We start from the raw sequence: 17,791 nt of genomic DNA on the forward strand, positions 1-17,791 counted from the left end.
TTGATCCAATCAAGGGAGGAAAAATGCAGAAGAAAAATGTGATGGTGGGAAGGCAGGAGAGCTGTGCGAGAGAAAGAGCTAAGGAACACAAAACGTTCTCTAACACCAGAAGAAATTCCCAGCTGGGTCCACATCAAAGGATAAGTATAAAATTACACAGGACACAGGGAAGTAGGTGATTTATAGCAACATTTTCCATCTGCCTCTGTTATACCCTTTCTAGAAATAATTCCAAAGATGCGTAATAAAACCAGATTCTAGATTTCACACTTAGATCTACTTTAAGTAGTGAATGTAATTTTAGTCTTCAAACAGGCAAAATTCTTTGCAAGCAAATATGGATGAATCGTGTGAAGAAACATTGCAATATCAAAGGCAATGGTTTTTTTCCTTAGGTTAAAATTAAATAGGAAATGACATGACATTACTTTTATCTCCACCACTTCTTTCACGTTCTTCTGTATCTTCCCCTTTTTCTTCATCACCTTCCGAGTCCTCTATATCTTGAATAAGTATTCTTTTTCCTTTTCCTTGAGTCTCAGATACAGGCTTTAAACCTCTCAGTTTCTTTTCAATCTCTAGCAGATTTTTCTGCAATAGAGAAAAAACAGCAATAGCAGAAGCCTTTTTTTATAGGTATATAAATTGTAATTTATATACAGAAAATACATTCTGTTAAATAATCCACATAAAATCCTGAAGAACTATCAAGGTAAATGTTACCAATATAAAAACAGAGAAAATAAATGTGACTGTTCCAAGAGTCAGTATCAAAATCAAGATTAACACTCAATTTCTGTCTCTTAGAAACTCGGAAGATATCACACAAATAAATAAGTACTTTTCTTGAATGAATTGCTTAAGCAAAAAAAAATTAAAAAGAAAAAAGTAGATTGTACTATTGTGATATCTGGCATGGTCTACTCAGAAGACACACATAGAACACAGGCTCTTTCCATGGAATCTCCAAAAAAGCCTAAAATCAGTTTATCAAAATTTATGCTACGGCAAGTTTGGTGTCTGATGGATATCTGATGGAGGAGTGTAACTGATAGAACTAGAACCAAGAGACAACAGTTTCCTAGCAGTGTAGCGTTGAATAATGAAAAGGTTTACTCCTCTTGTAAGAGCTGCAAATTAGATGATCAAACAGCCTCTCATTCCATAAACATTTTTTGATTACTCAAAAAAAAATACTCCAACTGCATTTTACACTTTCAGAGCAGAGTAAGACACACCCAACATTATGCACTATTCTGAATTTAATTCAATGCTGTACAAGGAAGTGCCATTTCAGTACTCACTTCCTCAAGAAAAAGATAAAACAAGGCCAGGAACAAGCAGAGATTCATGTGGACAAAGTACCTTGAAGAATTCCAGTTACTGACAACCAATTTATCTTTATATTAGTGACTCTGCACATAAACATTCACTCTGCATGTGTTCCACACATTCATATTTAGCTCAAGACGGTTTTGAGAATCCTCCAATCAAAGAACAACTCAAAAAATGCCCTGCAAAGCACTTGTCACTTCCAGATGTCTCAGCCAAGGCATAATAGCTGGCACAGATAAGGACAAAGTACAGACATTTGCTTTCAGCTACAGAAGCATTGCTCAGCAAAGCTACTAATGTATTTAGATCTTTGGAAGAGTGTACTCAAAATGACTGAGTATCTTATGTCTGGTATTATAAGAAGTCTCAGCACAGCCTATTTGATAATTTTTCAGAAAGACCGTTTGTGGAGTTTGTCAACACTGACTCACAAGCTATTTAGTGGTTCTGTCTTGTAAACAGAAAAAAAACCCAAAAGTTCTTTTAGAACGCAAATCTAGAGACAGGTGTTTAAAAAGAGAGAAAGGGAGGGGAGGAGAAAAAAAAAAAAAAAAAGCAGGCAGGTTGATTCCGTGGTTGCTGTGAAACTCAGGAACTATTCCGGACAGGAATTTAGCTCCAAGAACAGCCTAAAAGGGATGAAAGCTATATGTGGTGAATTTGACATAACAGGCTTGGACCTCTCTCACTGGTGCAAGTAATAGCAGTGATCAAATAACTCCACAGAAAGAAGTGGCAATCAGCAAGCTGCTAGCAGCTCAAAATGTGCCAACAATAAGAGCTGAACACAATTCAGGTGATGAGGCAATTGCACAGCATCCAGAAGTCATACATTAAAAAATTGGGAGGGTAGCAGTATGATGGACTCCTAATTAACAGACAATGAGCGCTTTAGTATCAGAACTGCCTAGTACTGAAGATTCTTAGGACATGTGAAGTCCAAATGCAAGGACTGGGTTCTAACCCACAAAACACCCCTGAGAAGATACCAATGAAAGGACACGAACCAATCCTCTCCTAAATAGCTGAAGTAAAAGGAGTACGAGGACCACACCCTGACCTTGAATTTCCAAAGAAAGCATCCGGCTTTCTTAGATCCAAAATTGGCTAAGAAGGGTCCAGATTCATCAGAAGGTATGAAAGGTTTTTCATTCTAGCCTGGAGGTGAGAAATGAGGATTTATAACATCATGCTGAAGTGAGGACAGAACCCAGGTCCTCTCCTTTTGGGTTAACTTTACCACTACAACAATAAAAGCTTGGCATCTCTTTTGAATTTTTCTTGTGAATTATGTGTCAAACTTAAATACACCTATCCCAATGGATCTTTTTGAGAGAATTTTCCAAATAACTTTGATCAGCTAAGACACTAATACTGTAAGCATGTTCAGCAGCAAAATTTTAGGCACCTAAATTACGTTAATAGAGGAGACTTGAGTGCCTACAGGTTCTCACAATTAAGTAGTGAACAGAAGATCTGGTCACATTCAAGTACCTAATTTCCAGCACAGGCACCTCTGTGGTCTTGGGATACTGATCACTGGCACAGTAGATCAAGTGTGCCCTCAAAACTCATATTCAAATCAAACAATATAAACTGTACTCACTTTATGCTACAACTGCATACAACCTCTTTCTAGTCATATTCAACTCATCTTTACCTTAGCTATAGCATTTTCTGGTTCAACACATAATACTTTGTTCAGATCCTCTATAGCTGTCTGGTAATTCTGCAGCTGATTGTGTACAGTGGCACGGCGCATCAGAGCTACAAAGGAACAAAGTGTATTATTCATGTATTTAAAGCATAAAGCGAATAAAAATACACTTTTTTCTAGACATAAGTGTAAAACAGTTTTTTAAATTCTGCGTTTATTTCATAATGACTCTGTATTAGTAATACCTGTTCTCTCGATCATTTTAACAATGCAATTTCACATGTGATTATGATAGTGATTATGAACTGTGAAGCATCTTTTCATATTTGTCCACTTTTCCCCCTCCTCCCATGCCAATATAGTTAGCTACATTCAAGCCCTTGCCTTCAGAAAGGATTAAATCAGCAAGTTCCATCATTTTCATGTTGCTTTTCAGGTAATTAATACCCCAGTGTGGGTATTATGGCAACAATGCACTGCATGAATACAAGAGGGCTTATAGTCATCGTATGAAAAACAAGAGTTAGCCCCATGCTACTGCATAAGAATGCCCATTACAGATCAACAGGATGAACTGCATAAAACTTCCCTGACCCCCAAAATACTGTTAAAATTACTTTTAGGAGCTACTCTGTTTCCTTATTTGTACTTGGACTTGATCTAAAGCTCAGTTACGTCACCTAACAACATGAATCAATATGTACCATTTTATTTGCTAGAAATAAAGTAATACATAGAAGGGCAAGTTTATGTTCTACTTTACCTTTTACGTTACCAGGTTCCATATCTAGTACCTTCTCACAATCCTGCAAAGCACTGTCCCAATCCTGAAGTTTGATTTCTGCTTGAGCTTTGTTATTATATGCAGCTACAGTGGGTATTACTGATACACTCCTGGAAAAAGGGAATATTGACCATGGTAAGCTCATAGTTAGAAAACCTGAATGTAGAAACACTTCATGTCCTGGTTTCGGCTGGGACAGAGTTAACTTTTTTTTTAGTAGCTGGTACAGTGCTGTGTTTTGGATTTAGTGTGAGAATGATGTTGATAACACTCTGATGTTTTAGTTGTTGCTAAGTAGCACTTATCTTAAGCCAAGGACTTTTCAGTTTCCCATGCTCTGCCAGCAAGCAAGTGTGCAAGAAGCTGGGAGGGAGCACAGCCGGGGCAGCTGACCTGAACTAGCCAAAGGGGTATTCCATACCATGGAACATCATGCCCAGTATATAAACAGGGGGGAGTTGGCCGGGAGGCACGGCTCGCGGCTCGGGAACTAACTGGGCATCGGTCAGCGGGTGGTGAGCAACTGCATTGTGCATCACTGGTTTTTTCCTTCCCCCCCCTTCCTTTTTTTGTTGTATTCCTTTTCATTACTATTATTATTATATTTCATTATTACTATTGTTAGTATTATATTTTACTTTAGTTATTAAACTGTTCTTAACCCACGAGTTTTACTTTTTTTTCTTTCCTTTCCTCCTCCTCACCCCACTGGGAGGGGGGGGTGGAAACGGCTGCATGGTGCTTAGTTGCTGACTGGGGTTAAACCATGACACTTCACTATTGGAAGCTGAAAACAGTATTACAACAATATTAATATTAATACTGATATTCTAACCACAATAGTGGTTAGAAAAGCCCTCCTGCGAGACCAGAGGCAACCATCCACCAACTAGATTTACCATCTTCAGAGGTCTGTTGCTTGCCAGGGCTTAGATCTGAGACATTACAAAGAAGATGCCATGGCTTATCTGTCACTTAAACTATTACCTCTTGCTGCCATCCATGTAGACTCGAATGAAACTGCCAAATGAAACCTTTGAGAGTATCAAGAGTAACTACAGAGCTCTGGAGGTTATGATGAAGAGCATGGTGGGCCACATGGGCTTCTCCTTGATCTTGCCTGTAAAAGGGAAAGACTCATGTAGCAGTGGATGAATCGTCCAGGTCAATGTCTGGCTGCATGGCTGGTATTGTAGGCAGGGCTTTAGCTTCTATAACAACAGGATCATCTCTGAGGAATAAGGACAACTGGGATGCATAAGACAAAGTAGTGCAAGAGAATCTTTGCCAACACCCTTGCTAACCTAGCAAGAAGGACTCTAAACTGTGTTTACTGGGAAGAGGGGGCAATAGGGAAGTCCTGGGGGGACAGCATACTGGAAGAGACTCACATTTCCCTTGCGAAAAAAGGGTGGCTGGAGGACAATCTCAAGTGCTTGTGCACAAATGCACAAAGTATGGGAAACAAAAAAGAAGAATAAAAGGTCTGCACAGCTATGATCTCAGTGGAATAACAGAGAGATGGTGGGATAATCTGTGTGGCTGGAGTGCTGCGATGGAGGCATGCAGGCTCTTTAGAAAGACTAGGAAGGTGAGGAGGAGGAGGAGGAGGAGGAGATGCATTCTAGTCTAAGCAGTGATTAAACGCGTGAAGGTTTGTCTTGGAACAGGCAAGAGACTGACAAGCCAGTCAAGAGAGCTGATGGGTAAGAATAAGAGGTCCGACTGACGTGGTGACATCATGGTAAGCACCTGCTTCAGACTGCCTGATGAAGAAGAGCAAGCAGATTAAGTCTTCTTCAGGCAACTAGAGGAAGCCTCACAATTACAGGCTTTGATTCCCATGGGGGACCTGAACCACCCTGGTATCTGCTGGAAGGGCAAAAGGACAAGGCACAAGAAATCTATGAGATTTCTGGAGCATATTGAAGACAACTTCTTGACACAATCCACAAGTTGACGAGGGGGAATGCTCTGCTGGAATTGTTACTCACAATCAAGAACTGGTTGTGAATGCAAAAGTTGACGACAGCCTTGGCTCCAGCAGCCATGAGACTGTAGAGTTTAAGATTCTGGGAGAAATGAGCAAGATAACACTAGAATTATAGCCTTGGATTTCAGAAGGCAAGATTTTGGCCTGTTCAGGAATGTGCTTGGCAGGATTACAGGGAGAATGCCCTGCAGGGCAAAGTGTGCCGAGAGAGCTGGTTGATCTTCAAGGACAGCTGCCTCAAAGCACAAGAATGATCCTTTCCAATGTGCGGGAAGTCAAGCAAGCATAGAAGAAGGGATGAACAGAGAACTCTTGACAGATGGCAGTGGTGATGGGCTACCCAGGAGTCATATAGAGACACTGGCTAAGTGCAAGTGATGGAATTAAGAAGGCGAAAGCTCAGCTGAAGTTGAAACTAGAAAAGGGATGTGAGGCACAACAAGAAAAGTTTTGGCTGGTTTTTTTTTTTTTCAAGTCTATCAGCAGCAAAACAAAGATTAAGGAAACTGTGGGCCCACTGGTCAATGCAGCAGAAGACCTAGTGACAAAGGACACGGAAAAGTTTGAGGTACTCAGTGGCTTCTTTGCCTCAGTCTTCATTGGTATGGTTTGCCCTCAGGCTTCCCAGGTCCCTGAGTCTGGAGGCAGATTCTGTAGGAGTGAAGCAGTACCCACAAATAGAGGAAGATAAAGTTAGGAAACACTTAAGAAAACAGGATATACACGAGTTCCAGATGGGGTGTTCAGGAAGCCGGCCAATGTTACTACAAGAATGCTCTATATCATCTTTGAAAAGTCATGGTGATTGGGAGAGGTTCCTGGTGATTGGTAAAGGCAAATGTCACATATATCTTCAAGAACGGCAAGGTGGAGGACCTGAGAAACTACAGGCTGGTCAGTCTAACTCAGTTCTCAGAAAGATGATGGAGCAAGTCTTCCTGAATTCCTGTCCAGGCACATGAAGGATAAGAAGGTGACTGGCAACAGATAGCATAGATTTACCAAAGGCAAACCATGCCAAGACCAGCCTGATAGCTTTCTTTGCTTTGTGGCTCAGTGAAGCAAGGAAGAACAGAGGATGTTGCTCACCTTGACTGTAGCAAAGCCTCTGACATGATCTCCCATCATATTCTTATAGCCAAATAGGTAAAACATGGACTAGGTAAGTGGACAATAAGGCAGACAGAAAACTAACTGGGCTGCTGGGCTCAAAGAATTGAGCCATACAAAGTCCAACTGGTGACCAGTTACTAGAGGCCGCCCTTTGGGATCAATACTTTTTAACATCTTTATCAGGGGGGTATAAGATGGAATAGAAGGCACCCCCAGGAAGTTTGTCAATGATACAAAGCTGGGGGGGGAACAGTCAATAAAACACTGGACAGCAGAACTCCAGTCAAAGGGACCTTAACAGGCCAGAAGAATGGGCTGGCAGACTTCTCAGGAAGTTCTAAAAAGGCAAGCACAAAATCCTGCACCTGAAACAGAAACTCCAGCAACAGTACGGGCTGGGTGCCAACTAGGTAGAAAACACCTTTGCAGGAAAGGACTTCAGGGCTCTGGTGGACAACAAATTGAACAGGAGTTAACAGAGTGCTCTCAAGGCAAAGAAGGCAGACTGCATGCTCGGCCATATTAGCAAGACCATAGCCAGGAGGTCGACAGAAGTGATTCTTCCCCTCTCTTCAGCACCTATGAGACAACAAGCGGAGTACTCGTGTTCAGTCTGGGGCTCTCCTCTATACAAAAGGCACCAAAAGACTGGAGTGAGTCCAGCACGTCACCAGGATAGTTAGGGGACTGGAGTACATGCACTACTTATGAGGAGAGTCTGAGATAACCAGGTTTGTTCAGCCAGAAGCGAAGGCCCAGGGGAGGTCTCGTAGCTGTTTTCAATTACTTAATGGGAAGGTATGGAGAAGACAGAGCCACATCCTTCTCAGAAGTGCACACTGATAGGACAAAAGGCAACAGATACAAGTTGCAAAGAGGGAATTTCTGATGACGTTTTTGGAGAAAAAAAAATTACTGTAAGGGTAGTTAAACACTGCAACAGGCTGCCCAGAGAGGTGGTGAAATCTCCATCCTTGGAGATATTAAAAACTTAATTGAACAAAACCCTGAGTAACCTGATCTAACTTGGCCATGCTTTGAGAGGTGATTTGCCCAAAATATCATTCAGAGGTCGCTTTCAACCTAAATTATTCTGTGATTCTGCAGTATAACTGAAATTACTAAGCAGAGTAATTTCAGTAGAGGTATGCAGAAAAATAGGCAAGTTCCATTTATTTTAAAATCACATCAGCACAATAGAATTATGTCAGAGCACATCCTCTGCAAAAGTTTTGAATCTCTTTAGAAATGAGAGAGAGGGGGGGTTTTTTGTAAAGTAGAAAGTACTCTCTACATTCGGCTTAGAATAGCAGGCCTCATTACAAGACAAACAGAATGAATAACTGTACACTGATTATTTTTATATAGAGCTCTACTCTTTTTCCATTTTAGCCATATACAAATAACCCCTTCAGACTATTACCAATTCACTCCAAAATATGTTTTATTTAAACATTTCTAAATGTAAGAAAATAGGAATTTTCAGATGGTATTAGAAAAGTACCCAGTTAGAACAGCACGCAGTGTCAACATCATACATTTCAGAAGGTGTACAATGCCCCATGGGGGTCAAATATGGAAAGACTCTCCATTAGGAATGATTCTCCCCATCGTTACTAATTAGTACCTTATTTATGCCCCAAAAGCAGAGATTTTTACTTATTTTTATATTATGGATTTGTATTTTATTTATTGTATATGAAACACAGCTATGGATGTTTTTTATATTCATGTTCATGTATTTAAAAAAACCAAAAAAGATGTTAAGGCTGCAAGTCAAGAACAAAAAAAATACACATCAAATGCCTCAGTTTAAACAGCCTGTGCACTATGAATATCAATATGTTTGTGCACATATATACATCAACAATCTCCAGGTAAATTTTCGTAAGCTGTTCTACAAAACCCTGCCTCCTTCAGTGACAGTATGAATGGCGCTTCCGAAACATAAATCTGTTCAATACTTATTTTATTGCCGTTGCACACAATTTATTTGTATTCATTATTTTCTCCATACTTGTCTGCACTGACCACAGACGCATTAACTTCCTCATAACTTTTCTTCAAGGATATCCCACTATAATATCATAGCCCATGAATTATCTTAACACTTCATCTCATAGTAGTGCCATATTGTTACCCTCAGTTTACACTGGTAATTAATACCCCAAGAATCCCGTATGCTCTCAATTTCTAAGTGACAACTTTGACACTTCTAGGATTTGTGAGTTTTTTAAAGTCCTTATCATTTCAAAGCACAGAGTTAAACACAAAATTGAGTTTCCTATGTTAGTTTAATGTGTGAGCAGTCAGCACTTTTACAAGTCAGACCTGTAGTGTCTCAAGATGGGTAATGTGCAAATGAGAAACAAACGCTGGTCTCGTGAAAATCCTGGTTTGTATAAATGGCATCATGTTTGAATACTGTGAGAAAGGTAGAGAAAAAAGATCTAGTTCTCCCAAGGTGGCATACAAATACCTTAACTGAAACACTATCCTTCTCTTCCTGTGATGCTCAATTCCGTTCACCTTGAACTCTTCTACTTTTGAAACAAATAAAACAGAGGTCCTGTAGCAACAACTTCTATTTATATAAATAAAGCCAAAGTCTGACTGTAGTCCACTGAGCGCTAAATAAGGCAAGCAACCTGTAAGAGTCTCATTTTTTTTAATCCTGTGTTTATATACTTTTTTTCTGGACTGCTACTAATTACAGACAGTGTTATGATGAAGCTGCACACAGTGATTTTTCTTTCTACTAAGAAGAGGTTATTAAATCAATTTTACTTATTAACAATTGAGACAATCCTACCAATACGATTAATTAGAATTATTTTGTAATGAATTTAGTTGGTCAACACACTGCTTATCCTTTTATTTTTGTAAACTTTCCCTTGAATCTCAATGGTTTTGAAAAATCTGAAGAAGTTTGTGACACCTGCAGATTGCATCCCATCACTATTTAACCACTTCTCTTCCTGATAAATAACAATTAATATCAGGATGAAACAGTGCTTTAAGTATTCTTCTGTCAAATCTTTTTGCCCTTTTGAAAATAATCTGTCACTAGTTGCTTCAGTAAGAAGTTGCTTTAATTACATTGCTCTAAAAATAATATTCACAAGTAACAGTCATTAAAATAAAAGAACACAACAGTATTTACTCACCGAGTGTAATATATCACTGCTTCCACATAATCGCCAATGGCAAAGGCTTCATTGCCCTTTTCTTTTTCACGAGTAGCAATAAAAATCTTCTCTTTCTCTGTCATGCCTAGAAAAAAATATTTATACATAACAACAACTAACAACTTGCACAGATGCAATCAAAACACTGTCAGCTAAAATACTTTGAATGTCATAATCTGTGTATTTTTTTTAAAAGAACATGGCTTACTAAAAGACAAATTTGTATTTTATTTTGTATAATAAAAACCTAAATTCTTCTGATAGGTATACAATTCAGAGTGCAAGATGAAAGTGGTTGGCTAACCTCTACCATTGGTTTATAATAGCAGATGTATGGTTTACTTCTTTACCTAGTGCTCTCAACCTAAACACAACGTAAATATTTTAACTGATTATTAACACCAAGACTAGATTTTTTTCAAATATGGCTTCAAGCTCAGTTGACCTCTTAACAACTTTTAGCATCTCTAGGGCCTGAAAAATAGATAAACACACTTTTAACTCTATAATATGCTGCTTCAATTTGTATTCACACTCTACAACACAGTAGTACAATTAAAGAAAAATTATATGTTTCTAAGACGTTACCAGTTGCATCTATTTTCTTTTTGATTACAGGTAGACTTGGCCTACTAAAGAATCTTGCTTTTGAGTTACTTTCTTCACAGCCTTCATCAATTTTAGAACACTCCTTTTCCACATCGAACCTTAAATTAATAAAAGTAACAAATTCAATAACGCTGCATAGCAAGACTCCTCTACTAATAGAAAGGCATACTATATTTCCATTATAAACCAAAGGAAAAGAGAGATAAAGGCCATGTTCAATTATCCATGACTAGTTAGGAAAAAGATGTTTAGTCCTATCTCCTTTCCTTGTGTTGTTTTTTTTGTGTGCTTCTCCTTCTTATACATTACCTCCCCTCTTCCTCCTCCCTTCTGGTTAAAACCAACCAAACCAAACCAAGACAAATGTCTGCCTCATCTCCTCACCATCTCCCCAAAAAAGACAGGTAAAATTTAAGAAACTGTATCATCAGGCTCAATCCCAGCCCTATCAAACATCTCTATTAACCTTTGCCAAAATACCTAAGAAACAGCTTCAAAGCAATTAATACAGTAAACATGAGACAGATTTCAAAATAGTCTCAGACACTTCCAAGGCTACTCTGAAACAGCTTTTGAAAACAGTGTTTAGGAATGTATATCAAATAAATATTGCTGCCATGATTCTATAAAATAAATACAGTAATAACCAATTCCTACACTATCTAGAAACACTACACTCACTGCTTTTCTGTGTAGGACTCAATGAAAAATAGCCTTTGCTTTCCACAATAATCTTGACAATATGAATAATTTCTATGTGAAATATAGACACAATTTTGAAAATTTATTCAATTCAAAACCTTTTCAGGTAAGACTAATTATTCTCCATTTTGATTCTGATCTTTTGCTAGCTTACTTTTACCTTTTTATTATAAATTAACCACATTTCAAAGTAAGTGTTTTTAAAATATGAAGTGCAACATTTTGTTCAGAAATTGCCTAAACAATTTTTTGAAGGTTTTGAAATTATCCTCAAAATGTTTTCAAAACACGATATGCTTCAAACCGGAAAATTTCTTTCAAACAACTTCTGTTTCAGTATACTCGTATAATCCAAAATAAATACATTATATGGGAATATTCACAAACTGTAGTATGATCAGCATGCTAAAGCACTTAAAGATTGAGTACATAAAACTGTAAACAAAATCCCCAAATGATTACTTTAAAGGATACAGTGGAAAGAGGGATGAAGGAATAAACTGTTGCAGAAGTTATTTTGATAACCTATTTTGTTTGTCCACATTTGAGCAGGAAGGCCCCAACTTCTGAAACATACATGCATGAAAATAACTGATATGCATAACTGTTTGTAAGAACAGCATCTTATGCAGACAGGGGTTTTGTAGGGGGTTTGAGGTAGAGTGAAACATGAAGAGTTTCATTACCCAAACCCCACAGTCTCTAGATTTAGCTCCCCATCTACTGCGCTGGAAACTTGCGCCGCCTCACTCTGATTCTACAGCATCATATTCCAGATTTCAGGAGCTAGAGAGAAGCTGCTACCACGCAAAACAGAGAAGTATATGCATTTCCCCCTCCGTGTTCAACAATTTAGGGGCATCAATCTGTCACATAACTTGGGAGGGTAATATGCCACCATTACATGACGCAGAGAGTATCTTTGTATCAGGGCTCCATCCACTCTAGAAATAGTCAGTTACTGTCTAAACCTCTGATTATGTGTAATTGCATCTGAGCAAACTGATGCACCTGCCTCAAGCTCATTCTTTGAGGTCAGTGAGGCTCAGTGCAGCAATAAGGCTTCATCAGTTTTGTTTTTAATTTAGAATTGTGGCTTTAGATACACAGAAGATCAAATTTATAAGCCTATGTTAAATAACCCTAGAAGTGCTTTCAAAATTAAGCTCATTGTAATTCCTTGCTTTTACATACCTCCATAGATTTTATATCTTAGATGTTGAAAGGAAAAATGAGATCTGAAACAAAATCGCTTTTTATTTATATTTTCTGCTGACTTCCTATATTTCTTGCAGCTTGTATAAAAGTATAGACTAACTTGTTCTCAGCTGTTAGCACCACAATGCATTATTTGCATTTTAACAGAACATTTATTATGAAAAACTTAAGTTTCACCAAAGTGTTATAATTCCCTGAAATTAATACTTATTAATACCATGTTTCTGGAAAATACTTTAAAAAACAACAACTGTGTTCCATTATTAAACAAATAAATAAGATTTAATAAAAACTTAAATATAAAGGATTTAACATACTTGTCCCATTCACTGTAATCCCGTGGTATGTTTTTCTTGTTTCTTTGTTTGTTTTGTAATTTTTTGTTCTGAAAGAGAAACAGCCAGCCTGTAAGACAATATTTTAAAGTGGAAATTCACAGCCTTTTTTTTGTTTTGTTTCTGCAATTCCTAGTAACTAACACTATTCACGACTAATCTCAGCATAGTCTTGAAAACTTAATTCATCTTGCTTTAAAGAAAATCTTCATGTATTTCACATATCGTTGTAATTTGAGGAGCTCTTCAGTCTCACACTTTCTCTCCACGGCCCTGTTACATGTCACAGAGGCACCGAATAAAACTTTCAGATAGGAAACTGCTCTTCCTAACTAGTATCTTGTGCTGCCATCTTCTAAACCATCCTTTCAAAACAGCAAGGGAGAACTCAGTCTTGGGAAAACCCAGCCTTGTGATGAGGTGTTTGACACTGAGATTGAATCAGTAACCTCGTTTTAGGCTTGCCATTCTCAAGAGAATGCAATGCACAGATTTTGATAGTCCCTGGAACCCTCACAACAAACTTACAAATGTTTGACTTCAAAATAGTGTCTGGACTTCTTTTAACTATTTCACACTCCACTCAAGCTAATTCCCAAGATGATTTACACTCATTCTAGCTTTTAGACAAGCTTCATCATTGAGGTTTGCCTTACCTAAAATTTATACTTAGGACCTTCCTGCAACAACCAGTCCCAATAACAGATTTGACTGACTTGTATCGCAACCCATCTCCTACACTAACGGAAGCTATTTCCATAGCTGGCACCTTTGGCATCTCGTCTACCTCTGTCATGAGACTATATTTCTGATATGTCCCTCCCTGCTTGTTGACTTCAACAATACTTAATAGCAAGGTGTGGTTCCAAACAGGTATTCCACAGTGGAACAGCCAGTTCAAAATATTCCCATCTACTCTGTCCATTCAGCCCTCCTCTCACCTTGCAACCCATCATTCACTGAGTTAGACCAATGTAATTGTTTGTAGAGTTGCAGATTTACAATTATCTGGGTTCAAACAAACAATGTGATAGAGATTACAGTACAATCCCTAAATATCTGTACCAGTTCAACTGAGCATGTGATAAACGGGACCAAAGAAACAAGCAGCAACCTCTTAAACTAGCTTTACCAGTGGTGACACTGTAACAAGGAAATACTTCTGCAGTTGGATGTAAACACCTCAATTTACATAATGCAAATGTGACCCTTCCTGTAAACACTTCTGACTATATATAATGTTAGGTTACACAAACTTTTGTAGTATATAACTTCAGAATTACTCTTAATGTTCTCAGTCTTTCAAGAAGCTAGACAAAATGACAAATACATTTAGTGATCAGCGCATGTTTGGAGGAGGTAACTCCTAAATATGGCTTCCTGAAACATGAGTTATCATTATGTATGCATCCTGGTGTATATTACACTTACTAATTTAATAAATATCAAATCTTTTTTACAAACCGGAAGTCCTTAACTTAAATGAGCACAAAAATAGTGAAACTCTCAGAAGAAAACTCATAAGGTATTTACACTAATGCAACTTTAGTTTAGGGAGAGAACTACAGTATGTCCTTTTAAGGAATAAGGCAGAACTGTTGACTCAAAAATGCACAATTTTTTAAATTCTAGGTCTCATATTCTTGGGACCATTGTAACCAAGTTGCAGCTCCAGCAGAGTCAGGAATTTCTCAATCAGTAATATTTCAGAGCATCTCATCCAAGAGGCTTTGATGAAAAATGTATGTTTGCATGCTGTGGACCTAAAAAAAAAAAAATCTCTGCCCTTGTCATTTTTCTTGCCAGAACTCACAATGCATGGATCCCACAGGGTGTGAAGCCCAGTGAACAATTTCTGGACCAAAGATCAAAGCATGGATTGGCTTCAGTTCAGGTGACACAGAATTTAGCCTTGGTTCTCCTCTGGGCCCTGTGTGATGGCCTAAGACATACCTATTCTGTGTCAGCTAACCAGTATTCTTTTTTAGTTCAGAGTATCCAAAATAATATGAAGGCTATGTAGATACCATCACAGTGGATTTTCATAACATAAAACTTGGAATGTGTGTTGCATGCATGTGACACTAGCATGAGGAGGCATCTGAGGACAGAAATCTTTCTGGAATAGTATTAGGAAACTGTGTTTGGCAAAGGAACTTAAGTCTGCTGAAATCCCATCAATACAGTCTTTTGGAAGTGAGTATCTTTAAACCCATGCTTTAGTTCTGTCCTGGAAAAAGTGAGGCAGCAAAAATAAAATGTGGACAGTTAAGAACAGGAAAACTCAAGCTGTCTCTCCAGTCCTCTTTTATTTTGCGGTATAGATGTAATCTCACAGTCCTGGGCAGTGTGAAAGAAAAACTGGTGTAAGACAGAAAATTCTATACTGTGTTAAAGAGGGAAATATTGCATAAAGTTCACTCTTTTTCTATTCATTTTTGGAAAAATCTTCCCCATGACTTCACACCAATAAAAAGAAAAAAACATATAGAGTTATAAGCTATTAGTACTGAATTGAAACTGTACCTACATTTAGTATCAGCAAGAAAATCTAGTTACAGACACAACAAGGTGCTTCCATTTACCAAACTTGTACCCATTGGTGCAATCCACTGTTTTAGGGTCAATAAGGATTTCCAGAATTGGCTTCATTGGAGATACTGAACTTATTATGCATCAGATCAGATGAACAGTCTCCAATCAAATAACAACATAAAATTATGGAAGGGTTTGTGGATTTCTTTCTAGCAGAGAGGAGAAATTTATCATGCCATCTTTATACTTGATACCACGTTACAAAATTATTTGATGCCAGTGTAAAAAAATAATTACAGTCCTAACTGATTAGCAAAATGTGTTTAAAAATTATAAGATTACACATAGCTTTATCAGCAAGAAAGAAAAGAAATAAAAAATGATTAAGTATATTAATTGAATTTTTTTGAGATTTCATATTACAGGTATAAATTTAGTGTATACTATAGAACAGCTTCTTTTTATTCAGTAGTGATCTAGTAGTGGTATAACTGCGCTGCTACATAAAAAGACTGAATTCTAAAACTCAGTTTCAGGCCTCCCTTCTCTCTTCCAGGACAGGTTACAGTTACTTCAGAGGCTATCTGCTTGGACAAAAGGAATGGAAATCATATACCACAGATAAGGCATAAAGCTGTATCTCGGTTTCCTGGGTAATAATGCTAACACCTAAACCTTGTATGGAGAACAAAAGTGGTAAAATCTTGACCTGAAGATTGTTGCATGGTTTAAAGTAGGAGAAAAAAATCTGAATAAATATTTTGTCTCTGAATGGAGAACACATCCTCTTTAGTAAAACTGTATCTCCTAGATTTCAAGCTGCTTTCCACCATTTTATGTTTATATTCTAATCTGGATTCACTGAGTTCACATGATATTTTATTTATCATTTTCTATTCTAGGAAACACTTATACAGGACATAAATCAAGAGTAAAGCTACAGTGGCACTCTTCATCTCAGCAAAATAGGATAGTCAAGAGGAACATACATTGCAAAATGTGAAAGAGGACAGATTAATGAAAAAAACAAAACAAAAGCACACCTTATTCTCAATACTAACCACTTATAAAGCATTATACTGGAATTACCAGCCTCTTTGTATACCACATAACGGAGAGTGCCTAGTTATCCTAAATGTCTTGGTCTGATGTCTAAGTACCAGCTGACAATAAGAAGTAGTTTCTGACAACACAGGAACACAAATCAGGCATTTACTAATACATAATTATTCCAATAAAATTTATCAAATTAACAATTAATAAGAAATATCACATGACCTGTAAGGATCCTTTCATAACATCTCTCACTTCCAAACTTACAAAAAGGAAAATCCTTCAGTGAATTTGTTATAACAGTGTCCCAGAATTCCAAAGAAAACAGTGGGAATCAGACTGAAGCCATCCATTATAACGTCTGACAATTCAAAAAAAATCCCATCCCACACCTACTTTTCTGCCAATCCCTCCAATAGCACCGCATTTAGTATTAGTAAGAAAGGCTGGTCACAGACAAAACAGATTTCAGGCAGATAAATGAATGGAAAAAAACCATGAGGAAACTGATACCTAGGAAAAAAATGTAAATGTTTATTCTGTAGTTCTGAAGATTTGTTAAGTATGCTTTATGGCTAAATTAGGAAGTATGCTTTATGGCTAAAGCTGGAATACCAACTCAAGGTATACTGCAACCCAATACAGAAGTGGCTATAGAGTGAAACAGTTGGTGCAGAGGGTCCAACATCTACACTGTATGTGTTTCAGAGTATTTATTTTGGACTAGCTCCTGTCTGGTCTCATGGAACAAAAGCCTACTGGCAGCTGCAGAAAATCTGGCATAATTTCATCCAAAAGGAACCTAGTTCATATGCTTAAACACCACTTTGAAATGTGAATCAAAGAACATAAAAGGGTGTTTAAGGAGATTTGCTCCAGAAGTGAATTCTTGATCAGAATTAAAACATTACTACAAGACACATGCTAGTACTAAGGAGTCACTTTTGTTTAAGCTTTGGTCTCTTGCAAGGGAACTTAAAGGTTTTTATTTTCTGGTTAACAAAATAAATCTAGTAAGAAAGGCTCAATGACTAGAATTTCCCGATTTTAGAAAGACATATAATTAACATACATTAGAAAACTGGACATACCTGGTTAGCAGGAAGACAGCTGCTGGAACAACGAATAGGAGGCAAGTTATCCTGTCTTTCATGCAGTGTGTCTGTTCTTATGAAGTGTGGTTTCTTATCATCTTCATTCATTTCTGTCACCCAGCTCTGAAAATAAATAAAGAATATATCTGTACCTTAAAGCAGTAGAGCAGATATA

General features: G+C 37.6%; 1 protein-coding gene across 1 annotated transcript in view; it reads right to left on the reverse strand.

Annotated features, from left to right (window-relative positions):
• SPAG1 (sperm associated antigen 1) overlaps positions 1–17,791 on the reverse strand; it is a 45,652-nt gene that overhangs the window by 26,650 nt on the left and 1,211 nt on the right. The window contains exons 3-9 of the mRNA XM_050892694.1: positions 17,614–17,739; positions 12,917–12,984; positions 10,659–10,777; positions 10,050–10,155; positions 3,756–3,886; positions 2,996–3,102; positions 429–591 (exon numbers count right to left, since the gene is read on the reverse strand). Of these exons, the coding sequence (XP_050748651.1) occupies positions 429–591; positions 2,996–3,102; positions 3,756–3,886; positions 10,050–10,155; positions 10,659–10,777; positions 12,917–12,984; positions 17,614–17,739 (820 nt within the window). The remainder of the gene's footprint in view (positions 1–428; positions 592–2,995; positions 3,103–3,755; positions 3,887–10,049; positions 10,156–10,658; positions 10,778–12,916; positions 12,985–17,613; positions 17,740–17,791) is intronic.

This window comes from Gymnogyps californianus, chromosome 2 (assembly GCF_018139145.2).
Source record: "Gymnogyps californianus isolate 813 chromosome 2, ASM1813914v2, whole genome shotgun sequence".
Classification (NCBI taxonomy): domain Eukaryota; kingdom Metazoa; phylum Chordata; class Aves; order Accipitriformes; family Cathartidae; genus Gymnogyps; species Gymnogyps californianus.